The 26,131-nt window shown below is 46.5% G+C and overlaps 1 protein-coding gene across 1 annotated transcript in view; it reads left to right on the top strand.

Annotated features, from left to right (window-relative positions):
* The window catches only part of FTO (FTO alpha-ketoglutarate dependent dioxygenase), a 265,813-nt gene that overhangs the window by 40,040 nt on the left and 199,642 nt on the right, over positions 1-26,131 (top strand). The window contains exons 2-3 of the mRNA XM_056862878.1: positions 15,721-15,798; positions 22,425-23,085. Coding sequence (XP_056718856.1) covers positions 15,721-15,798; positions 22,425-23,085 — 739 coding nt within the window. The remainder of the gene's footprint in view (positions 1-15,720; positions 15,799-22,424; positions 23,086-26,131) is intronic.

The raw sequence follows: 26,131 nt of genomic DNA on the forward strand, positions 1-26,131 counted from the left end.
GGGAAGTACAGCCCAACCCTTAGGACAAGCCTTCAGCGCGCTCTGAACTCCTTTGCTTACCTCACTGTATGATGCTGTATCTTGTGTCTTGACATCTCCTCGGTTTCTCTGTGGTACTTACTTCAGGTCGGGATGCCAACTCTGGCCAGCTGGTTGGTCCTTGGATGTTGCCCTCATACTGGGGTCCAATGGTTGGCTTCAGTCTCTTGGCCACAATTCACACACATTCTTTTCAGTTCCCCTTCCCACACCCCTTTTATTCCCCGTTGTCTTCTTTATGGCAATTCATTTGGGAGTTGGCCCCTCTCTGCTTGGAGGCTTCCTTCCTTCCTTCCTTCCTTCCTTCCTTCCTTCCTTCCTTCCTTCCTTCCTTCCTTCCTTCCTTCCTTCCTTCCTTCCTTCCTTCCTTCCTTCCTTCTGCCAGTTAGCATTTATTTATTTAATTTGTACTCTGCCTTTCTCCCCAATGGGGACCCAAAGCAGCATACATCTTTCGCCTCTCCTCCGTTTATCCTCTCAACAACCCTGTGAGGTAGGTTGGGCTGAGAGAGTGTGACTGGCCCAAGGTCACTCAGCAAGCTTTCATGGCTGGAGTGGGAATTTGAACACCAAGGTCTACTTTCAAATATGGATGAACTTTCAGGGTACCGTCTTCTCTGTTCACACGTTACTGTGATTTACCTATATCTTGCGTGGCACATGTGTGCATCTATTCGAAAGACAGACCCAACGTGGGTTTACTTTGCAAATGAAAAGTAGGGCAGTCAGTGGATAAATGTGGGGCTTCAGTCACACATTCAGCTGTACATGTGTTGAATGTAACATGAGAATTACTCAGCACACCAATTCAGAAAATTCAAGTGAACTCGGATTATATGTGTGTGTTCACTATAACTTGTGAATGGGGCTTTTCAGTTTCACTGGATGCCGTGATCAGTAGGTGCTAAATGAAACGAAAAAGCCCCAATCATTTGTCTTAAGCTATTGTGTCGCAACTAAGGTATTCTTAAAGCAAGTTGCAGTTAATGGAGAAGAATGGTTTCTTTATCTTTTTTTTTTTTAATGGAATGTGTCTCCGTTTGGCCTGTGATCTAGCCATTGCATAACAGATCAATGCCTTATTGTATTTTTCCACCTCCTGGAGCATTTTAATTTCTTCTCACTTTTGACCGAGGGAACGTACGGCAAGAACTGAAGAGAAACACAGCAAACCCCCCCCCCCATTTAAGTAAGCGGATGTTAAACATTTAAAAAACACACACATTTTCTTTGTATACTTCCACAGAGTTTGTTAGCAGTCTGTACAAATTCAGATTTTTGTTTACAGATGGGTAAGAGATTATACAAAAATACAACAGTATTTTTTTGGAGAATACACAAAGGTTATATGCGCTCGGTGAAATACTTTTTTTGGGGGGGGGTTACAGGAAGGGAAAAGGGATGGATGAAAGAGGAATAAGAGCCAGCATGGTTTAGTGGCTAGAGTGTCAAACTGGCATCTGGGAAACTCACACGAACACATGAAGCTGCCTTATACTGAATCAGACCCTCGGTCCATCAAAGTCAGTATTGCCTACTCAGACCAGCAGCGGCTCTCTGGGGTCTCAGGCAGGGGTCTTTCACATCACCAGCTTCCGTAGTCCCTTTAACTGGAGATGCTGGGGATTGAACCTGGGACCTTCTGCATGCCAAGCAGAAGCTCTACCACTGAGCCACTTTGCTGAATAGTGGTCCCAATCCCCCCCCCGAACCCTAAAATTCTCCCCTTGTTGAGAACCCATGCTGTAGGGGAAAGCAGACACTGTGATGCGAGTTCCTTTGCCGGACGCTGAAGGACCAAATTGAGGGCTGTGGCAGACTCAGGTTTGAACCTCCACTTTGCCACGGAAGCTTGCTGGGTGACCTTGGTCCAGTCACACACTCTAAGCCTAACCTACTTCACAGGATTGTTGTGAGAATAAAACCCCAGTGGGGTGCCCCCCCCAAAAAAAAATGGCGGGTGGAGTGGCAGCAGGGGCAACAGGCTGGGAAGCGGCCCAGGGGGCTGTCATGGCTGGCGCAACAGAGAAAGGGGGGATCTTGTTCTGGTGTAATAGGAAGCCACATGCTGCGCTTGCCCGAACCGTAACCCTTCCCAATCACCATGGGAAAGCCATGTGAAGTGACCAGCCGTGATCTGAAGAAGAGTTGGGTTTTATACCCTGCTTTTCTCTACCTTTAAAGAGTTTGGTGAGGGGCCGTGGCTCAGTGGTAGAGCATCTGCTTGGCATACAGAAGGTCCCAGGTTCAGTCTCCGGCATCTACAGTTAAAGGGACTAGGCAAGTAGGTGATGTGAAAGACCTCTGCCTGAGACCCTGGAGAGCCGCTGCCGGTCTGAGTAGACAATATTGACTTTGATGGACCAAGGGTCTGATTCAGAAGAAGGCAGCTTCATGTGTTCATGTGAGTCTCAAGGCAGCTTACAACCACCTTCCCTTCCTCTCCCACAGCAACCTGGTGAGGTAGGTGGGGCTGAGAGAGTTCGGAGAGAACTGTGAGTAGCCCAAGGCCACCCAGTAGGCTTCATGTATAAGGTAAAGGTCCCCTATGCAAGCACCGGTTCATTCTTGACCCATGGGGTGATGTCACATCCTGACATTTTCTAGGCAGACTTTGTTTTTACGGGGTGGTTTGCCAGTGCCTTCCCCAGTCATCTTCCCTTTACCCCCAGCAAGCTGGGTACTCATTTTACCCACCTGGAAAGGATGGAAGGCTGAGTCAACCTTGAGCCGGCTACCTGAAACCGACATCCGTCTGGATCGAACTCAGGTCGTGAGCAAAGCTTTGGACTGCAATACTGCAGTTTACCACTCTGCGCCACGGGGCTTCATGTATAGGAGTGGGGAAACAAACCTGGTTCACCAGATTAAGAGCCCTCCGCTCATGAGGACTCAAACCCGGTTCTCCAGATTAGAGTCCACTGCTCTTAACCACTACACCACGCCGGAGCCCCACCTTTTGGTATACACAATCCATGGCGTACGTGGAGTTCATCTGTACACCGTGTGCTCCCTGCTGTCGCTAAAAGCAAATAGATGCTGGAGCCTCCTTGACAGGGATAAATAATAAATGACTTCTACCTCTTTTTGTTAAACTGTGAAGTTTATCTGTATTGAGCTGGATTGGTGACACCTCTCAATCTAAGTTCACAGTGGAAGGCGGGAACCGGGAGCGCGCGGGAAGATCCCGCATTGGCTCCCGCGGTGGAAAATGTCAAGAGGCAGCCATTTTGTAGCTGCCTGTGAAGATGTTCAAATGCTCTGTAATGGGCATGACAGCTGCAGTCTGTGAAATTTAATGCTCCGGCTGCTTATTGATCTTCTCTTTAGCCGAATGCATGAACACAAGGGCCTGCACTTAGCACTTGGTCTTTGTACATTAGCACTATCTTTAGAGCAGCTCTATTGAAGGGGACTTCTGCAAAACTCCTCTCTGTGGCAATTAGGAAGAAATCTACATTTGGATCTTGTGGAAGGTTGTTTTTTTGGGTATCAGTGCAGTCTGTAGGAATGTTTCACGTCTGATTTCCCCCCTTTCTTAAAAGGGAATCACAGTTTTGTCTCTAAAATTATTTCATGGGTATTTTGAGTTGTTGTTTTTTTAAAAAAGCAAAAGAACTGAAATTTAGTGCGGCTAGCCTGGTCTCATCAGATCTCAGATGCAAAGCAGGGTTGGCCCTGGTTAGTACTTGGACGGGAGACCACTAAGGAAGTCCAGGGCTGCTATGCAGAGGCAAGCAATGGCAAACCTCTGAACGTTTCTTGCCTTGAAAACCCTATGGAGTCACCATAAGTTGGATGCGATGTGACGGCGCTTTTCGCCACCACCAGGAAAAACATGGTTGATGAAACAGATCTTTGACCCAAACCCAAAGAAAGCGTTTACAGGGCACCTTAGAAAAGAGAAGCCAGATCAGTTTGCAGTGTATTGTACAGCGGGTTGATTGAAAGGGTCTGCTGTCCAGAACCAAGGCAACTATCCACTGAGGAGAGGAGGAGGAGGAGGTTTTTATACCTCGATTTTCTCTGCCTTTAAGAAGTCTCAAACCGGCTTACAATCCCCTTCCCTTCCTCTCCCCACAATAGACACCTTGTGAGGTAGGTAGGGCTCAGAGAGTTCAGAGAGAACTATGACTGGCCTAAGGTGACCCAGCAGGCTTCATGAGAAAGAACAGGGACTCAAACCCGGTTTCCCAGATTAGAGTCCACCGCTCTTAACCCCTACACCATGCTGGCTCTCCTGTTCTCCACGCTGGCTCTCCTGGTTCTCCATGCTGGAGTTCCTGTGTGCAAGAATTTCCCTTCTAGTTTTATGTAGAATTTCTTGTTTAGTTCACCAACACTGAAAAGAATGTGAAAACCTTCATTATAAGGGATCTACACATATATACTTTGGGACCCCTGTACATGTGAATGATCATTGGCTCAAACTTGCTGGGTTACATTACATGACTTCTTAATAATACTGTGGCGGCAGATAGAAGGACTCCATCATTCAGTTGTTTTGCTTCTTGCCTTAGTTTCTTGGTCTCCCCCCCCCCCCCCCGCTGCGGAGGGGACGGTTCTTGTTTTTATTTCAGTGGAAGATGCATTCAAATAACATCGGTCATACTTCAAGCAGACTCCTGTTTTTAATCCTCTCTACCTCTGAACCCTGAGTACCAGTGGAGGCCCTGTTTGGAAGAGTCTTAAATTAGTGTAAGGGATCATCACACGTTTGTGTTGCCAAAAGTCAACTTTCTTTGAGCATTAATCTTTTTGCCTGGCTTGATCTCTTTAATAATTTCAATATGTCAAAATTCACTTGACGGAACGCTATCGGCACATAGTATATTTTTCCCCTTAGGCAGCTGTGTTGCTCAAGCACGAGATGATATATATATATATTTTTCCAAAGGCAGAACATTCTCGCCCATGTGCCAGACATACCAGTTTGTGTATTATAATTTGCAGACCTTTTAGATGATTGACGACGGTGGGCTGAAGTTGTCGGATCCCTCCTTTGGTTTGGATTAAAAGTAAGACTGAGGCAGAAGAACAAAGGTACTATGGACACACAGTATCTCGTTTCTTTCAGTCGTGTAATTATTTGTGACAGTGGATGTACCAATCATACAAGAAAAATCTTGGCTTGCAAGTTCAACTGGGTTCAGAATATGGTGGATTGGTTGTTTACTGGAACTGTCTCAGATAGATGATGAAGAAGAGTTGGTTTTATATGCCAACTTTCTCTACCACTTAAAGGAGACTCAAACTGGCTTACAATCACCTTCCCTTCCCCTCCCCACAACAGACACCCTGTGAGGTAGGTGAGGCTGAGAGAGCTCTAAGAGATGTGACTAGCCCAAGGTCACCCAGCTGGCTTCATGTGTAGGAGTGGGGAATCAAACCCGGTTCTCCAGATCAGACTCCACTGCTCCAAACCACTGCTCTTAACCACTACACCACGCTGGCTCTCATACTGGTAAAGTAAATGTATCTAGAGTAGTAGATGCATTTACTGCTCTAGATGCATTTACTTTATACGCAGATTGTGTGTGAGTGTGTTTGAGAGAGAGAGTGGGGGCTGTGGCTCAGTTTGTAGAGCATCTGCTTGGCACTCAGAAGGTCCCAGGTTCAATCCCCAGCATCTCTAGTTAAAGGGACTGGACAGGTAGGTGATGTGAAAGACCTCTGCCTGAGACCCTGGAGAGGTCTGAGTAGACAATACTGACTTTGATGACCAAGGATCTGATTCAGTATAAGGCAGCTTCATGTGTTCCTGTGTCCAGAATGGATCAAACACAAGACTGGGAGAAATATGTATTGCTTTGTTTTAAGAAGTTCCACCTAAAAAGCAAGTTAACAGCCAGGGTGAATTTTATGAGCCACTGTAAAGAATATCAGTCAGTGGGTATGTTTAGTTTGCAAGCTTGGTTGACTCTCAATATGCAGAAATTGTAATTCCACTATTAGCACAATTGACTTTCCATCAGACAAGCCCGTACAAGTACATTTTCAGTAGCTGCAGAACAGAGAGGGTAAACTGAGAGGACGCAGAGTACACAAGTGGTTGTGACATCAAACACAAGCTGACAAAATTACATATGAAGTTCATTATAATAATTGGTAGTCACGTCAAGAAGCTATCCAGGGCAGAATGCGAGCTTGTTAACTTTTGGGAAAACTCTTTGGTGTAAAGATAAATAATAAAAAAAAGGGTGTGCAGTGTCTACTTCGAAAATATTTGCTTAACATTCACAAGATTCCTGAGAGGTTTCACCTTCAAATCAACTGTGGAGGTTACAATATGGTAACAACATACCTATAAATGTGGATCCTACAGACTGCAGGAAGAGGCAGCTGAGGTCAACTGCGGATTTAGGGTTCTGGCGTACTTTGTTTAATGTCTGTTGTGGTCCAAGGTCAGCCACAGAACTTCATAACTGAGTGAAGACTTGAATTTGGATCTCCCAGATCATAGCTCAACGTTCTAACACTACATCACACTGGATTCCTCAAGACATACTTTCAAAAATGAATGATGTTTGTGGGTATATGGACAGACCCCTGTAGTTTGGAATAGGCCTCCTTCACTCTGAGCCCTGGAGAAGATGGCTTCCGGGTATTGTAATAGATTTTATTGTATTTTGGGCTTGGGCAGTAGTAAAGCATCTAATCCCTGTGGTCCCTCTGGGTATTTTATTGGCCCAGTTGGGTTGACAACAAACCTGGAAAGGTATAATCCTTCTGACAGTAGGAATTGTGCAAAAATAATCGCTGTGATGTTCCAAATGGGGAACAAGATGAACATTCCTAGCTATTGGATATCTGGCCATCTTCCTTCCCAACACTGTGGGTCTCTTTTTATGTTCCCCTCCCACTCAAGGCCTTGTCCACTTGACAATGGACCAGCTTAGGTGGTTTCATAGAGTGCCCCAGAGGGCTGGGGGTTGACCAGCAATTATCTTGACCCCTTCAGGGTAGTAGTAATCAACAATGGGAGGTTTTGCCCACTGGTCCTTCAGATGAGCACAGTCCTTGGGCCACAGATGATGATGAAGAAGAGTTGGTTTTTATATGCCGACTTTCTCTACCACTTAAGGAAGAATCAAACCGGCTTACAATCACCTTCCCTTCCCCTCTGCACAAATGGCACCCTGTGAAGTAGGTGGGGCTGAGAGAGTATGACTAGCCCAAGGTCACCCAGCTGGTTTTAGGTGGAGGAGTGGGGAAACAAATCCAGTTTACCAGAGTAGCCTCCGCCACTCATGTGGAGGAGTGGGGAATCAAACCCCGTTCTCCAGATCAGAGTCCACTGCTCCAAACCACCGCTCTTAACCACCATACCACGCTGGCTCTCAGTGCCCCAGATGAGCTATCCTGCCTTAGTTGTGGCTTTCTTTACCTTCCTGTTGTGGTCTGGGGGTGGTGCTAACTCAGCAGTCAGTAATCTCTGCCCAAGTTGCATGCAGGGCCTAGGAGGGAACACGTGCCCAAGCCCAAGGACTCCAAAACTCATTCTCATAGCTTGTCATTTTATACAAACCATGCCATTGTAGGTTCCTTTTTGATGGCTCCAGTGAATTTAGGAGAAAATGTGTGCTTAACGTGTTTTGAAAAACGGCTATGCTCTTTTGTTCGACAGGTCCTCGTCATGCAGCCTATCATACTGTGTACAGTTACTGTGTACAGTTCTGATCACCACACCTAAACAAGGATATTGCAGAGCTTGAGAAGGTGGAGAAAAGAGCAACCAAAATGATCAGGGGACTAGAGCGACTGCTCTGTGAGGAGCAGTTAAAACGCTTAGGGCTGTTCAGCTTGGAAAGAAGGAGGTTAAAGGGAGACATGGTCGAGGTCTATAAAATTATGCATGGTTTGGAGAGAGTGGATAATACTAGAACGCAGGGTTGTCTTTTGAAGCTGGGGGATGAAAGGTTCAAAACTGATAAAAGGAAGTATTTATTCACACGACGCACAGTTAAATTGTGGAACTCCCTGCCCCAGGATGTGGTGATGGACGGCTTTAAGAGGGAAGTGGACATGTTCATGGAGGAGAGGGGTATTCATGGCTACTAGTAAAAGTGGATACTAGTCATGATGCATACCTATTCTCTCCAGGATCAGAGGAGCATGCCTATTATATTAGGTGCTGTGGAACACAGGCAGGATAATGTTGCAGTCATCTTGCTTGTGGGCTTCCTAGAAGCACCTGGTTGGTCACTGTGTTAACAGACTGCTGGGCTTGATGGGCCTTGGTCTGATCCAGCAGGGCCTTTCTTATGTTCTTATGAGCATGCCTATTAGGTGCTGTGGAACACAGACAGGATAACTGTGCTTCAGTTGTCTTGTTTGTGGGCTTCCTAGAGGCACCTGGTTGGCCACTGTGTGAACAGACTGCCGGGCTTTATGGGCCTTGGTCTGATCCAGCAGGGCCTTTCTTATGTTCATGTGTGTTAGCTTGCTTTGAAGTTGCCTGAAACAGGACAATGAAAATAGTGGTATCCAACCACCACATCATTCCTGTTTGTGGAACGAGGGGTAGCAGATTCTGCTGATTCCCCTTCCTTCTGCAGACCTCACTTACGTTGTTCGTCAGTGTCCACTGACGCCCCCAGAACAAAATTTGGGTTGGGGTCAGTGGCTGTAGGAGGAAGGGAAGTGGGAAAGACCCACTCCACCAAGTCTGCAGCTGGGTTGGATGCTCACCGTTAGCAATGTTGTATTTGCATCTCACTGTGGGCTTAGCCCTGCCGTCTTTTGGTTTTTCTGTTATGCTCATGTTTACACAGGTGAAGCGTGTTCATCCATTTCAAATGCTGGCAAACAAGAGCTGAGTGTATTCCATGCTTATGCGGAGTAACCTTTACAGTTAGGGGGAGGTGAAAACTAAGCATTGGATGGTGCAGAATTTCTAGCCCATGAGTGAAATGCACATGTATCATACCCACATGAAGATTTCGCAGCCCAAGCTGTTTTCTCTTGGGCATAGCCCAAAATTGCTCATTTGACTTGAACTCCTTCATGAAGTTCTTTAGAAGGATATGGGGTTCCTCCTTCCTACCCCAGCTGCTGTCTGGTACTTGTACTGGGGGATACTGAAAGCAAGAGGTGAGCCAGTGAGGCCCCCTTCATTGGCTTGCCTGGGACAACATCCCCCCCCCCCCCCGGCTCCGGTACAGGCAAACCTCGTTTTATTGTGCTTCACTTTATTGCGCTACCCAGATATTGTGTTTTTGAGCAGGTCCATCAGTGCCATTTCCCCAGCAGCATGTGCTCACTTCATGTCTCAGCATCGCATTTTGGCAATTGTCGCAATATTTCAAATTTTGTATTATTATTACAGTACATTTTTTCTCGACATAATGCTATTGCACACTTAATAGACTACAGTACAGTATAAACATACATTTTATATGCACTGGGAAACCAAAACATTCGTGTGACTTGGTTTATTGCAATATTCGGTTTATTGCTTTGTGTTCTTGCCTGGTGGGCTTTCCTGGGGGCATCTGGCTGGCTATTGTGGGAAACAGGATGGTGATGGACCACTGGCCCACCCTTCTCCATCTCCTTCCCCCACCACCACCACACAGGCCATTTGAAACGAAGTGGTACAATCAGTAGACCACCTTTCTTTTCATCTCCTTCCACCCCCACACAGGCCTTTCAAAAACCCAATTGGAACAGGATAGTGCATTCAATGGAGCATTGGTCCACTCTTGAACTTCTTCCACCACCACACAGGCCTTTTAAAAACCCATTAGAAAACTGGATGGTACACTTAATAGATCATAGGTCCACCCCTCGCTTCATCACCTTCTTCCACCACCCAGGTCTTCTGAAAATCCATTAGACACAGGATGGTGCACTCAATGGACCTCTTGTCCACCCCTCTCCTTCCACCACCAGAAAGGGTGTTTGAAAACCCATTAGAAACAAGATGGTGCACTCAATAGACCACTGAAAACCCATTAGAAACAAGATGGTGCACTCAATGGACCCTCTCCTTCCAAAAAGGGTGTTTGAAAACTCATTAGAAACAAGATGGTGCACCCAGTGGACCACTGGTCTACCCCTCTCTGTCCACCACCAGAAAGGGTGTTTGAAAACCCATTAGAAACAAGATGGTGCACTCAATGGACCACTGGTCCACCCCTTTCCTCCCATCACCAAGGAAGGGTGTTTGAAAGCTCATTAGAAACAAGATGGTGCACCCAGTGGACCACTGGTCTACCCTTCTCTGTCCACCACCAGAAAGGGTGTTTGAAAACCCAATAGAAACAAGATGGTGCACTCAATGGACCACTGGTCCACCTCTCTCCTTCCACCACCAGAAAGGGTGTTTGAAAACCCATCAGAAATAAGATGGTGCACTCAATGGACCACTCTCCTTCCACCAGGCTTTAAAAAACCCCATTGGGTATGCATCTCGATGCCTGCGCGGCGTCTGCCTGTTGGTTTCCGGTTGCCAGCTGTCTTGGTTTTGTACTCTCTTTACCATACCTGTTGAGATGTGCTGTAAACACAATGTGCGCACACAGCCCAGCCAGTTGGCAAAGCTGGCTCTTTTGATTTTCCTTGCCTCTTCCTTCCCCCTTCCTTCCCTTTTGCTCCCCCATTTTGTTTTGGAAGAATTTGCGAGTAGCTTGATGTATTTGACACGTGCGTGACAGCTCCTGGCATACGAGAAGGCCTGTGGTGTTCCACCCCCCAGCTGTGTGTATTTGTCTGTAGATCAAGCAGGAGAGGAGCCGCTTAGTCAGATCTGACAATCAAATGTGAGTCAGTTCTTACCTCTGCTCAAGAGTGCGTTTTAATGCTGCGTGCTTTTGCCAAGAGCTTAACATTTGACAAAGGAATTGTCAGTATTTCTCCCCCCCCCACTTCTCCTCCTCTGTTTGCTACTCCGCGCGTTTGAAATATTTTCTTTGCCAGTTCAACGTCCTTTCATTGTACAACATGAAAATAACCTTTTTTAGAAAAAGAAAAGTATCTGTCCCAAGCTTAGCAAAACCAGCTCAACTATTTCAAGTGTGTTTTAATGCCGCAAATAACGTTAATGTGTCGTTTTGTGTGTGTGTTATATCTGGCGGAGGTATACGACAGCTTAAAACGTCTTGTGACTAGGAAATTCACGCTACAAAAGTGTTATTTGCTAACTCTAAAATTGCCTTCTTGCTGACTCCATCGTGTTGTTTCTCTCCCTTTTAACGAGAATCAAACCGGTTTACAATCTCCTTCCCTTCATCTCCCCACAACAAACACCTTGTGAGGTAGGTGGGACTGAGAGAGTTCAGAGAGAACTGTGACTAGCCCAAGGTCACCCAGCAGGCTGCATGTGGAGAAGTGGTGACTCAAACCCGTTTTCAAGATTAGAGTCCACTGCTCATGTGGAGAAGTGGTGAATCAAACTCGGTTCATTAGATTAGAGTCCGCCGCTCTTAACCACTACACCACACTGGCTGTCTATTTAAGGCAATAGTATATATCAAATATGCACTGAAATTTCAAATCAGAGATATGTGTCCTGTATTTTTTAATAAACCTATTTAAGACCTTAAATACCTATTTAAGACCTTAAACCTAGAAATGCCCACTCCCAGTGGCAATGCCACAGTTTTTGGTGTGTTGGTGGTTGGAGCAAGTGTGTTGGTGGTTGGAATCCCTACCCTCATGGTGTGGTGATACCAATCAGAGTGTCCCTTGTTGACTTGGTTTCCATTTTGGATCCACTCTGACCCTCTTCCCACTCCCATCTTAATTGCTGTTCTTTGGTGGTTATCTCATGATTGTTTTCTTTGGTTTTTCTGAGCCCCTATGTCAGTGGGGTCAAACATCAGGCCCGGAGCTCTTATCCGGCCAGCAAGCCAGCCGAGGCAGCCACTCCCACTCTTGATCTGGGCTGGCGAGGCATGGCCCGGGCCAACCAAGTGGCATTTATGTCGTATCCAGCCCTTGTAACATATGAGTTGACACCCCTGCCCTATGTAACAATTTCAGTTTGTTTCTGTTGAGTTTCATTAGTATGCTTAATTCTGCCACTGAAGGCAAAGTCTGGTTGAGATGTAAATGACACAGATAGGTTTTATCTATGTGTAATTCTCTGTTCATGGGAGGCAAAGACCAAGTTGATTGGAGAAAAGGAGTGGCCTCTTTTTTTGGATAATTCCCACCCCCCTTTCTGGTGGTGGTTGCCTGCGGAGTCTATGTCAAAAGTGCACGTAGACCGAAGTTGGGTTTTTCAGGGCCAATGACGCAACCTGAGAAATGCCGTTTCTCTCAGTACAGCGAAGACTTAAAAATCCATTAGTCTTGTAACATGACGCAGAAAATGAAGATAAGCAAAGGAACGTGAAACAAAATCAGAGATGCAAGCCAGGAAGAATTGCGTTGGATCTCTTGCCATAAATTGAACGTTTTGTCAAGCTTTCCTTCTTTCACTCTGTTTTCATGACAGGAGATGATTTTGTTTAAGGTGATCTTGAAGAACAACGCATACACCGAAGTTTTTCTTTTTTTTTCCTGTATAGGATCTTTTAGTGTGATCTCTTACTGGTTTCATGCATTCAAGGGGACGACTTGGATGCTGGAAAGAATCGAAAGCACAGAGCCCTTTGATGAAATCACTTTCAGAAAGTAATTCTATTAGTCTGCAGTAGAAGCGCTAGATTTGGGTCCAGTAGCAGCAAAGGATTTCGGGGTATGAGCTTTTGAGAGTCAAAGCTCTCTTTGTAAATTGTGATGAAGGGAACTTTGACCCTCGAAATCTTATACCCTCCAAATCTTGGTGGTCTCTAAGGTGCTACTGGAACTCATATCTAGCTTGACTAAATCAGGGGCTTTTACCTCCTTTTCATTCCCAAGATAAATGGGTGCATGGACACTACCAGAGTATTTTTCTTCCATGCACACAGGGCCGGATTTAGGTTGATGAGGCCCTAAGCCCGTGTTGGCGAACCTATGGCACGTGTGCCACTTCCGGCACGCGTAGCCCTCTCTGCCGGCACACGCGGGTGGGCTCCAAAAGGCCTCCCGGGTCGTCTGGGCCCCTCCCTCTCTCAGCTGAGCTCCCCCCACACCGTGCGTGCGTGGGCGCGTCAGCTTCCTGCCTCGCACTCACGCTGCTGGCTTCTTCCTCTTCCCCCCTCTCGCCCCCAACAGCTGACAGGCGGTGGGGAGGCCAGCAGCAAGGAGGCGGGGCCTCCTCCTCCAGGCTCTAGCAGCAGCTCCTCCTTGCCGCCTTCCTCCTCCTCGTCCCCCTCAGGCGGCTCCCAAAAGTCCAGCTTCAGGCTGCCGCTGCCATCGTCCTCCTCCTCAGGTACCTCTCCCCCGGCCGTTTTCGCCCGCCGCCTCCTCAGGGTGCTCGCGGAGGGCCAGGCGGCCCCTCAACAGCAGCGCGTCCGCCAGAGAAGGGCCTGCCATCTCCCGCCATCCTCCCCCTCTCCCCCGCTCGCGCTCGTCCCTGACTCCTGCGGTAAGCTTGTGGGGTAGCCGGAGCCACCCTCAAGTCCTCTGGCTCGGGTGTAGCTGCATGGCCTCTGCCTTCTCCCTTCCTGCCCCCTAAGGTTGCCTGCAGGCTGGTGGGGTCGCAAGTGTTGGCGCGCTCACCCTCGCTCTCACCGCCCCCTCCTCCCCTGCCCCCTCCCAGCTGGGAGGTGACCGATGCTGCTGCGCTGGGCCCCACATCTCCGCCGTCCCGCACCGTCGCCTCGACACCTCCCCAGAGCTGCCGGTAAGGGGGGGAGAACTTCGGGTGTGCGTCCTGGAGCAAGTCCTGGGTTGGGCTTGAGGCCCAGCCCAGGACACTTTCTTTCTTCCTTCCATCCTTCCTCCCTTTCATCCTTTCTTCCCCAGTTCCTTCCTTCTCTTTCCTTTCCCAGTTCCTTCCTTCCCCTCTTTCTTTCTTTCTTTCTTTCTTTCTTTCTTTCTTTCTTTCTTTCTTTCTTTCTTTCTTTCTTTCTTTCTTTCTCTCTCTCTCTCTCTCTCTCTTTCTTCGTCCCTCCCCTTTTTCCTTCCTTCCCCAGTTCCTTCATTCTCTTTCTTTTCCCAGTTCCTTCCTTCCCCTCTTTCTTTTTCTTTCTTTCTTTCTTTCTTTCTTTCTTTCTTTCTTTCTTTCTTTCTTTCTTTCTTTCTTTCTTTCTTTCTTTCTTTCTTTCTTTCTTTCTTTCTTTCTTTCTTTCTTTCTTTCTTTCTTCCCCTCTTCCTTCCTTCCCCTCTTCCTTCCTTCCTTCTTTTCTTTCTCCATCCCTCCCCCCTTTCTTCCTTCCTTCCCCAGTTCCTTCATTCTCTTTCCTTTCCCAGTTCCTTCCTTTCTCCATCCCTCCCCCTTCCCTTCCTCTACTAGGGCTGCCAACCTCCAGGTGGTGGCTGGAGACCTGGCAACCCTAGCAATAATGTCTGGTGGCTGAACAGAGGACGAGTCCTGGAGAGATGCATGCCAAATACAAAAACTTTTTATTGAAAGGTAAAAGTTTGCATCAATGAAAGCTCTGTTATTGTGTTTTTCTTTTAACGCAAAATATGTGAATGTATGAGTTGTTTTTTCTAAACTAAAACCTCAGTATTCAGGTTAAATTGCCGTATTGGCACTTGGCAATAAATAAGTGGGTTTTGGATTGCAGATTGGGCACTCGGTCTCTAAAAGGTTCGCCATCACTGCCCTAAGCTATTGAAGGTAATGGGGCCCTTTATATGTCCAGCTGTCCTTTGTCAACAACAAATTGTCGCTGTTTTTTGTGTTGAATATATGCTGTATGGTAGTTTATGGACCTAATAGGTATCTAAAGCCATTTGCACATAACAAAATATGTATTTTATCAAAGTAATCGTTGAACTGAAATACAATTAAGAAGAAGTATAGGTTTTATTTTATTTGTTTTTTATCTTATATTTTGGAAATGTACATCCAGTTGTTTTTTTCCTTTAAATTTTTTGGGGGGCCCCAAGAGAGTGGGGCCCTAAGCTATAGATTGTTTAGCTTATACGTAAATCCGGCACTGCATGCACATGTGAATGAGACTCCGTAGTGCAGTGATATCCTGTACAGTTGCAGTTCAACCGAAAGAGCCACATAGTTCCATCCCGGGCATGAGAACTGCTTTCCACTTACCCAGTCCTCTGACAGTGGCTGTTTCAAAGGTGGGGGGAGGAGCCTTCCCTTCCTCTCCCCACAACAGACGCCTTGTGAGGTAGGTGGAGCTGAGAGAGTTCTGAGCGAACTGACTAGCCCAAGGTCACCCATCTTGCTTCATGTGGAGGAGTGGGGAAACCAACCTGGTTCACCAGATTAGAGTACACTGCTAATGTGGAGGAGTGGGGAATCAAACCCGGTTCTCCAGATTAGAGTCCACCACTTATGTGGAGGAGTGGGGAAACCAACCCGGTTCTCCAGATTAGAGTCCACCGCTCTTAACCACTGCAGCACACTGGCTCTCAGAAAGAGCCGCAGGTAGTGTGTCAACAGAGCCACAGGTGGCTGCCAACCCACTGAGTATCACTGCTGTAGTGAAGCAAGTTTCAAATCCAGTAGCAACTTAAAGGCCAGGAAGATCTCCAGGGTATAAGCTTTCAAGAGTCAAAGCTCCCTGCGATAGTGGTCAGAGATGAATTCAAAATGGCTCGCAACATTGCCATGCTGATATATTTATATATACATATTGATCTGTGTTGTAAGAAGTGTTTGTTTTGCATCTTCAGAAGCAGAAGCTCCTTGAAGAACTTGGAGGGAGCCGTCTTCCGTATTTGACGCCGAAGGATGATGGCTTCTATGAACTGGTAATGCTTAAAACGATCAATGCTGCCTGCATCGGGAAAACATGTTGAAACACCTTGATTTTTAAAACTCACTGCTAACGTGTTTAATCCCTTAAAATGGACAAGAGAAAATTGTCAACAAAATGTGACACTGGAATCATAGAATCATAGAGTTGGGAGTACCAGGGTCATCTAGTCCAACCCCCTGCACAATGCAGGAAATTCACAACTACCCCCCCCCACATGCCCAGTGATCCCTACTCATTAATTAAAAAGAAGAGTTGGTTTTTATATGCCGACTTTCTGTACCACTTAAGGAAGAATCAAACCGGTTTACAATCCCCTTCCCCTCCCCACAGGCACCCTGTGAGGTGGGTGAGACTGAGAGTGTGTGACTAGCCCAAGGTCACCCAGCTGGTTTCGTATGTAGGATTGGGGAAACAAATCCAGTTCACCAGATTAGCCTCCACCATTCATGTGGAGGGGTGGGACTCCAGATTGGACTCCACCGCTTCAATCCACCGCTCTTAACCACTGCACTACGCTGGGGGTTTAGAGCATCAGGTTTCAAACTGCATTCATGTGTAAACCCTGGGGCTTACTGGGAACCCCTCAGTGAGAAGTTGGGTAATGGTGGACCAGTGCTTAGAAGCACAGATTGTCAGGTGCCTCCTTGTGTGAAACTGCAGCTGTGGGGAATCTTGGTTGTATTCTAGGGGTACACACATTGAGTTCATGTAGGATTATGGTTAAAACCAATGATTTGGCCTAGCTGTTTTCAACTGGTTCAGTATGGACGATAACTTTTCTCGTTCCATTTTTTAATTTCACCTTTCTTCCAAGGAATTCAGGCCAACGGCCACGGGTCCCCACACCTGCGTTGATTCTCACAATAACCCTGTGAGGTAAATAAAGCTGAGAGAGACTGACTGGTTTCGAGTCACCCAGTGAGTTGAATGGCTGAGCAGGGGGTTGGATTTGGGTCTCCCAGCTCCTACTCTAACCCTCTCACCATTATTCTCCCCAACCCTCCTTCAAGTCCCTCCCTCATCTCTGTGTTAATTTGCATATTTAATTTTTTAAAAAAAATAGAAGAATCAAAGTATAATCCAAACCGATTTATCAGAGGAGTATTGTTGAAGAAATGGAAGAATACGCTATGTCGCTCTTGGACAACACTCGGGTCAAATACAAAACACATGGAAAGAATTGGTTGAGTTCAGTTAAACTAAGTTGGAACATATTGAGCGAGATGAAAGACATAAAAAGGAATCTCTTACTTAGCTTGAACAGCTACAGCGGGAGTTCCTACATTATAGCCATGTCAACTTTCTTGTATTGACATGTGGCCGAAAGATGCATACTAAGTAGCATCCTTTTTTAAAAAACATTCTTCCCCCGGTGCAGGAAGGAAAGAGCTTTCCCCTCCCTCCCTCCATTTCTTTGTTAAAACAGATTTGAACTCTTCCGTCTCTTTGAGTTAATGTGAATAGAACTTACAGCTGCCAAACTCTGGGTAACAGCTGTAACATATGTACCTTTCTAAACCCCTTGATTTCAGTGGACTTAGAAGGGTATGCCCTTCCAAGGACATTGAAATGAATGGATTTGGAAGGGTATAACTCTTCTTAGGTAAGGTGGTGCTGTTAAGTCTTTAGACTCAGGCATCCAATGGACTTTGAACCCATTGCAGTCTGCATGCTCTGGGGTCTTCAAGTTGTGCTCCATAAGGGCATAGGAAGAAGGAGAAGAAGAAAAGCTGGTTTTTATGTGCCGACTTTCTCTACCACTTAAGGGAGAATCAAACCGACTTACAGTCGCCTTCCTTTCCCCTCCCCACAACAGACACCCTGTGAGGTAGGTGGGGCTGAGAGAGCTGTGACTAGCCCAAGGTCACGCAGCTGGCTTCACGTGAAGGAGTGGGGAAACCAACCCGGTTCACCAGATTAGCATCCACCGCTCTTGTGGAGGAATGAGGAATCGAACCTGCTTCTCCAGATCAGAGTCCACCGCTCCAAACCACCGCTCTTAACCACTACACCATACTGGCTCTGGCTTCTGTAGGATGAGGACCAAGACTCATCTAGTCCAGCATTCTGTTTCCAGTAGTGGCCAACCAGAAGTCCCCAAGAATCCCAAAAGAAGGCCCTCTTCTGTTGTCACCCAGCAGCTGGTTAAGAACATAACCACAGCCATGTTGGAGACAACCACTGGTCCATCTAGTCCACTTTGGGCTTCATGAAAAATGATGTACAAATAGTAAGTGAGTAGTCCAGCATCCTGTTTCTCTCAGTGGACAACAAAAGGTCTAAAAGTAGGACATGGAGGCTTAGGCATATCCCGATTATTACCTCTGTTTCATGCTGATATTCAGCAGCATCCTGCTTCTCATACATAGAGGCTACCTTTTAACTCTTGTGGCAAATAGCTATTGATAGCCTTATTCAGCGTGGTGTAGTTGCTAAGAGCGGTGGACTCTAATCTGGAGGACCGGGTTTGATTCCCCACTCCTCTACATGAAGCCTGCTGGGTGACCTTGGGCTAGTCACAGTTCTCTCCGAACCCTCTCAGCCCCACTGACTTCACAAGGTGACTGTTGTGGGGAGGGGAAAGGAAGGTGATTGTAAGCCACTTTAAGGTAGAGAAAACCAGAGTATAAAAACCAACTCCTCTTCTTCTTCGTCCTGTGTTTTTCAGTACTACAAGAAGGGTGGTAACTGGGAACATAGAGATCGTTTTTCTGAGTTGTACCTTCTCAGAGGTATACTTACCATATCTCTTGTTGACTACTGTAGGAAGGAGCCCAGAGCTACTCCAAGTTGCTCTGAGTTCCTTATATATAACACAAGATGCAAACAGTAAGTAAAATGTGGGAAAGACACTGGGTCGTAGAAGCTATATCCAAGCTATGGGACCTGGCTATTTGGGTAAGTAAAGAGAAAATGCAGTGTATTTTAGTTGTTGGAACATTGGGCTAGGTTCAGAAAGAGATGAATTCAAGCTAGCAGTGTTGTGAGGGTAAAATGGGAGAAGGGGAAGACAATACTGATCTCCGTGGATGAAGAACAGGATAAATAACACTATTTTGAGAAGAAGATGAGGAGAGAAGAGTTTTTTATATATACCCTGATTTTCTCTGCCGAAAGGAGTCTCAAACCAGTTTACAATCGCCTTCCCACAACAGACGCCTTGTGAGGTACGTGGGGCTGAGAGATTGCGGAGAGAGCTGTGGCTAGCCCAAGGTCACCCAGCTGGCTTCATGTGGAGGAGTGGCAAAACAACCCTGATTCACCAGATTAGAGTCCGCCGCTCATGTGGAGGAGTGGGGAAATCGAATCCAGTTCTCCAGATTAGAGTCCACCACTTAACCACTAAACCATGCCGGCTCTCAATGGTTTCGGCCCTCTTTGAACAGAAGTTCTCAATGTGTCACTGCCAATGTAAATAAAGTAAGTAAATAAATAAATATCGTCCTGTGGAAACCTGAATACATTTTGCAAACAGTGAAGTACCTGCAAATGAAAAGTATTGCAAGCCTCAGTGGGTTTGTACCATAAGCAAACTGTTGAGGGACATGCATTTTATAACAGGTAACTGATCTGTTTGTCCTCTCCTATTTTGTGTAATTTTTGGAGTTTGGCAGAAAGGTCCTCCTAACGCAATACAAAGAAGGTAATGTAAAGGAGGTTGTTTATATGTATGACTAACCTGTGCTGTAAAGCTACAATAAGAATCCAGTACATAAATGAAGAAGAAGAGGAGTTGGTTTTTATATACCGACTTTCTCTACCACTTAAGGGAGACTCAAACCGGCTTGCAATCACCTTCCCTTCCCCTCCCCACAACAGACAATGTGTGAGGTAGGTAGGGCTGAGAGAGCTTGAAGAGAGCTGTGACTAGCCCAAGGTCACCCAGCTGGCTACATGCGGAGGAGTGGGGAAACCAACCCGGTTCACCAGATTAGCCTCCACCTCTCATGTGGAGGAGTGGGGAATCAAACCCAGTTCTCCAGATTAGAGTCCACCACTCCAAACCACCGCTCTTAACCACTACACCACAATGGCTCTCAGTGTTGTTGTTTTTCCTTGAGTGAAACGTTACCATCTTGTAACCATTGGTGCCAACTCACTTCTCCTGAGATTACCTCTTGTGATTCGTGGTTTGCTGTTGTCATTTGAGCGATGAGGTCCTCTTAGCTCCACCAAACAGAGGACGTGATCTGTAGGTTGCTGAAAATATGTTACATCAAGAGTGCGCTAAATTCCATTCGGGGGACGGCAGGGGGATAATGGACATGTTTAAAAATTAAGCATGAAATGTTTTGCGCGCTCTGAGGAAGTGTCCAGTCGCGGGGTTGCTTTTATCCACTTGACGAGTGAGGTGACCTTTCATATCGGCTGTCAGAGATGCAGCAAGAAATACACGAGTTTTTTGGTCTTTCAATCAGTAAAAGTGTGTCCAGTATGAGTTCCGTAGGCTCCCCCTACCACCATCCCCCCTTCTTTCTCTTCTGATCTGTTAATGCTTTCCTCATGTAGGACACAGAAGGATGACTGGCTGAGGAATTAAAGACGACCGAACAGTATTCTCAGATGATGTGTTGGAAATGTGTTTCCATTTCCTGATTTTCCCTTCTGAGATACCAAAGTGTGATTATTATTTTTTTGGAAGGGGGGGGAGGATTTTAGGGTTCTTTTTAAGAGGAGAAACCCCGCAGACACCATTTAAGATATATTGATAAAACACTTTCAAAGCATGTAATCTTTAGTTCGCAAGCCAAAAGGTAACATGCCTCTCATTAGGTTGGCATTAAAATGTGGAACACATTAGCTCCCAGTTTTAACAGGGCGGTGAAATATCGCTGCCTTTGAACAAGCCCGGCATGTTTCTTTTTGGTTGTTGAGTGGCAGGCTCTCTCTTTTGCGGGTTTTCTTTTTCTTTTCTTTTTTTATGGCATCTTCTTTTGTTCGTCCTGCTCTTTGTGAGGAATTCACGCAACTAGCCTTCTCTAAGAACACAAAAAAAAAACCCATGCTGGATCAGGTTAAGGCCCATCAAGTCCAGCGGTCTGTTCACACAGTGGCCAACCAGGTGCCTCTAGGAATCCCACAAGCAAGACTTTGACTTAAGCAGCATTGTCCTCCCTGTGTTCCACAGCACCTAATATAATAGGCATGCTCCTCTGATCCTGGAGGGAGTAGGTATGCATCATGACTAGTAACCATTTTGACTAGTCGCCATGGATAGCCCTCTCCTCCATGAACAGGTCCACTCCCCTCTTAAACCCTTCCAAGTTGGCAATCATCACCACATCCTGGGGGAAGGGAGTTCCACCATTTAACTGTGCGTTGTGTGAAGAAATACTTCCTGTTATCAGTTTTGAATCTCTCACCCTCCAGCTTCGGCAGATGACCCTGCATTCTAGTAATATGAGAGAGGAAGAAAAGCTTCTCCCTGTCCACTCTCTCCATAGTCTCTGCCTCAAGGTGTCTTTTAGCCCCCTCTTGGTGGAGATCCATGTGGACTTGGGGTTATGGGGCAGGCCCGATACACGTTTGGATTGCGGACCGTTAGTAGCTTAGCCCCCCTCGGTCTCTTCCCAAAGCTTCTCAGCCCCTCTGTTGAAGCCAAACAATACAGCCAGATCTCTGGATGAGTAATTTAGCAACCAAACATGAAGGGAGGGATATGAATCAGAACTGCATTGCTTGGGAAGCAGCAGATTAACACTTCCCCCTTCATGGTTTCCTCAGCTGGAAATATTTCCATGTGACAGCTTTTGAGACTCCATATGAAAAAAGCACAATGCAGATAACTAACCCCCCCTGCAACAAACAACATTTCTGACCTGTGAAATAGTTTGCGGGGAGGAAGGGTTCAACCCTTCCTAGGGCTGTGACTTTAACCTATGTGCCTCCTGCAATGGTCTTTGTGCAGTTAAATTATATATCTGAGGAGCCAACCACAAAGTCAACTCCCCCTCCCAGCATTGCATGTAATTGGGCTGTGTTTACCCAGCACTATTTATCCACCTTTCTGCAAACAATATAGGATCTTTCCTACCCAATGGCCAGTTCCAAGGTTTTACTTCACAGAGCCAGCCCTATGGCAACTATATTCGGTGACCACTTGAGCCTAAGAAGTTAGAATGCTTTTGAGCGTTCCAAGGTGTTTTAACAGATGAGCCAATGGTGGGGTGGGAAAAAGGGAGGGTAAGAGTTTTGAAGTATCAGGTGGACAACGTTTTCAGCCTAATAGAGGCCACTGTGGTGTAGTGGCTTCAGTGTCACACTATGATATAAGACACCTGGGTGGAAATCTTCCATGAAACTCGCTCGGTGATCTTAGACCGGTCACTCTCTCATTCTCTCACACCTCACAGGGTTGTTGTAAAGATAAAAGGGAGAAGGGAAATCTACCTATGTCATCCTGAGGTCCTTGGAGGAAGGGGGAGTTTAAAATGCACTAGATAGATAGCTATTGTGTATAATTTTCAAGGCAAAATCAGCTCTGTCTGCTTACCATAGATGAGATTTTGGGGGAGGGGGTGAATGGCATGTTATATAGTATTCATCTGTTCCTTTATATGAATGTCTATATCCTACTATATATATAGTATTTTACAAATATAAATATATTGTTTTTAGTGGAAGAGAAAATATTGTAAACTTATCCTCAGAAGTGCCGAGAAGATACCCCAAGATATCCACGAGGGAGTTCAGGAAGCTTTTTTTACTTTACGAAAATTCGGCTGTTTCTTCAAGGACCTTGTGAGGATCAAAGAGAAAGACTATTTGACCCCAGTGTCTCGAATTTTAATTGGAAACCCAGGATGTACTTACAAATATTTGAACACGAGGTTATTTACAGTCCCTTGGCCCGTGGAAAGTTATGAAATAAATTATTCCCGTCCAGAAATATCCCAAGCTTGTAAAGCATTAATCAAACTTAATGACTACATGCACAGAGAAACGACCTGGGCTTTGCAAGAGCAAAAGTTGACGGAGACAAAAGAAACGGAAGATTGCGCTGTCACTGATAGGCCCCTGGATTACGCTCCTTCGATTACCACGACGGGATCCGCTTTACGAGATCAAAGCCCTTCTCGCCTCCCAAAGAATGACTGTAGCGATTTGAAAGAGAGATCGTCCTACAACCTGACGTTATTAAATTATATGGATCCTCAACAAATGCCGTTCTTGAAACAAGAGCCATATTTTGGAATGGGAAAGATGGCCGTGAGCTGGCATCATGACGAAAATCTGGTCGAAAGGTCAACGGTCGCTGTCTACAGTTATAGCTGTGGAGGTGGGTAAACGAAAGGAGGGACGGTGAATGATGAACTCATGCTTTCTCTAACAGCGCATTCCTGAGCCTGAAGGACAAAAGCTGTTAGGAGGCCAGAAAGGTGCTGTGCCGGTGTTTGGGCCCCCCACGCCGGCATCTGGGCAACTTACGCTGGTGTTAGTGTCCCCAACGCCGGCGGGAAGAGGTGGACGCCAACGTTCTGGGAGGGCCTGTGCCAGCGTCCCAGGAGGCGTCCCGGAAGGCATTCCCGGGGCTGGCCCGAGGGAGGAGCTGCCGTTAGGCAGCTTCCTGTCCCCTTTTGCCCTGTGAACGCCGGTGCGGAGAAGAACGAGGCTGTGCCTGCTTTTCTCTATGGGGCGAAAAGGCCCCGTTTTACAAAGAAAAAACCTCTAAAAGGCTTTTTTTTTGTTTTTGGGCAAGTGGGGGAACGGCTTTAGGATGCGGTGCAGCAGCACCTCCCCACCGTCCATGCACACCGAATCTCAGGAATGCGCTGTAAGTTCTCTTTACCCCCCTTCCCAGTTGTCTTGCATCTTGTTGTGTGCTAGCACCAATGGGCAATCTTTGTTCAGGCCTACCTTTGCAACATGTCAACAGCTTTGCCGTTATTGTATGCAAAACTGGTTTTTGTGTGCACGTGTGTGTGAGCAGGTATTTTAATTTCTGTCTTCCTGAGTAACTGGCTAAGGGGAGAGTGGGAGACTTGGTAAGCCAAGCTATGTTAGCTGCAGCTGGCTTCTTATCAGGGGCATTTTGAGTGGACTGAGCAGTTGCTATAATTAACTGGCTGATCAGGAGCCAAGAAAGCCAAATCTGTCAAATCTCTCCTTTCCCACGTTCCCACAGGTACCCATTTCCAGAGCTCTAAACTGTTTTATTGTGGTTTGACATCTTTCTCTTTATGGCGGCGATTTGTCAAATATTCGCTTGTTCCAGCGTCGTCCTGGTTTTAGCGCTATTCTTCCTTTGCAAATGATACACTGCCCCAGCTTGGTGGGAAATTTGTCCATGTGTTTACAGCAGCATTACGTGGGCTGGCGTCCAGTCTTGCTAACTTGTCATGTACTACAACAAATGCTGAACTTTAGAATACAGCCCCATAGGTGGGGAAAGTCTGTCTATCTGGTATGTTTTTATCCTGGCCACCTTCCAAGGAGCTGAGCACGGCATGCATGGGAGCCAGTGTGGTGTAGTGGTTAAGAGTGGTGGTTTGGAGCAGTGGACTCTGATCTGGAGAACTGGGTTTGTTTCCCCCACTCCTTCACATGAGCAGCAGAGGCTACTCTGGTGAACTGGATTTGTTTCCCTGCTCTTCCACACGAAGCCAGCTGGGTGGCCTTGGGCTAGTCACACTCTCTCAACCCCACCTACCTCACAGGGTGTCTGTTGTGGGGAGGGGAAGGAGGGGGAAAGGACGGTTTGATTCTTCCTTAAGTGGCAGAGAAAGTCAGCATATAAAAACCAACTCTTTTTCTTCTTCTCCCTCTTTATCCTTATAGCAACTCTGTGAGGCGGGTTAATTTGACAGAAAGTATCTGATCCAAGTTTACCCAGCAAGATTCATGGCAAAAGGGGGAGCTGAACCCAGGTCTCCCCGATTCCATTCCAGCATTCTAACCACTACACCGTTCTAACTTGTATGATGTTTTTTTTAATCAGTTTTTTGTCATACTGCTGTTTTCCAGTTCCTGAGAATTTCATTCAGTAATTTGTAATACTTTTATCCAGTGTTTCACCTAACGAAATGGCTTGCGGAGAGACACTTAAAGCCAGAATATAAAAATAAAAATCCGTATACCATTAAAATTTACTGACCAGGAAAAAAGAACCAGCCTTTAACACTTAACGGGTCTCAAATGCTGTCTTCAACAGTTCCTCTTTCTGAAGGTATTAATCATAGGTGCCTTCCTAACAGCAATGAATGAGCAAACTCATCAGATCTCAGAAGCTAAGCATGGTTGACCCTGGTAGGTATTTGGAAGGGAGACCTCCAAGGAATACCAGAGTTGTGATGCAGAGGCAGGCAATGACAAACCATATCTGAAGTCTCTTGCCTTGAAAACCTTACCAGGGGTCACCATAAGATGTGTCAGACTAAGATCTGGGAAACCCAGGTTCGAATCCCCACTCTGCCATGGAAACTTGCTGGGTGACCTTGGGCCGGTCACACCCTTTCAGCTTCAACCCTGGCAAGTATTTGGCTGGGAGACCTCCAAGGAATACCAGGGGCTTGACGCGGAAGCAGGCAATGGCAAACCACCTCTGAACATCCCTTGCCTTGAAAACCCTGTAGGGTCACCATAAGTCAGCTGTGACTTGATGGCACTTTACACACACAACTGAAAATCTAAGAGTTAAACGCTTATGTTAGAACAATATCTAATGTTGTGTGGCTCCTATTGTGCAGAATACAATACTCCACCGTACTCAGTAGTAGGATATTCCCTAATATTAAGCAATGGAAAATAAGAGCCCCGTGGCGCATAGTGGTAAGCTGCAGCACTGCAGTCCAAGCTCTGCTCACGACCTTAGTTCGATCCCAACGGAAGTCGGTTTCAGGTAGCCGGCTCAAGGTTGACTCAGCCTTCCATCCTTCTGAGGTCAGAAAAATGAGTACCCAGCTTGCTGGGGGTAAAGGGAAGATCACTGGGGAAGGCACTGGCAAACCACCCCGTAAACAAAGTCTGCCTAGTAAACGTCGGGTTGTGACTTCACCCCAGGGGGTGCTTGCACAGGGGACCTTTACCTTTAAGGAATGGAACGACTCTATAAAGGCAGCCACGGCCCTCATTTTGCAAGATCTGAGCAAGGCTGTCAAAGATAGGACATTTTGGAGGACTTTGATTCATAGGGTCGCCATGAGTCGGAAGCGACTTGACAGCACTTAACACACACAAGGAATGGAGAGGGAGAGAAGGCCTTGTGTGCGATCTTTGTTCTGAAAATTTTTGCAAGCAGCCAAGGCTGCACACGCCTCGTCCTGAGATTAGTCCTAAGATACTGGGAGGGAAAAAAAATCAAATGCAGTGAGGGGCACGGGTGGGGA

The sequence above is a fragment of the Euleptes europaea genome, chromosome 17 (genome assembly GCF_029931775.1).
Source record: "Euleptes europaea isolate rEulEur1 chromosome 17, rEulEur1.hap1, whole genome shotgun sequence".
Lineage (NCBI taxonomy): Eukaryota > Metazoa > Chordata > Lepidosauria > Squamata > Sphaerodactylidae > Euleptes > Euleptes europaea.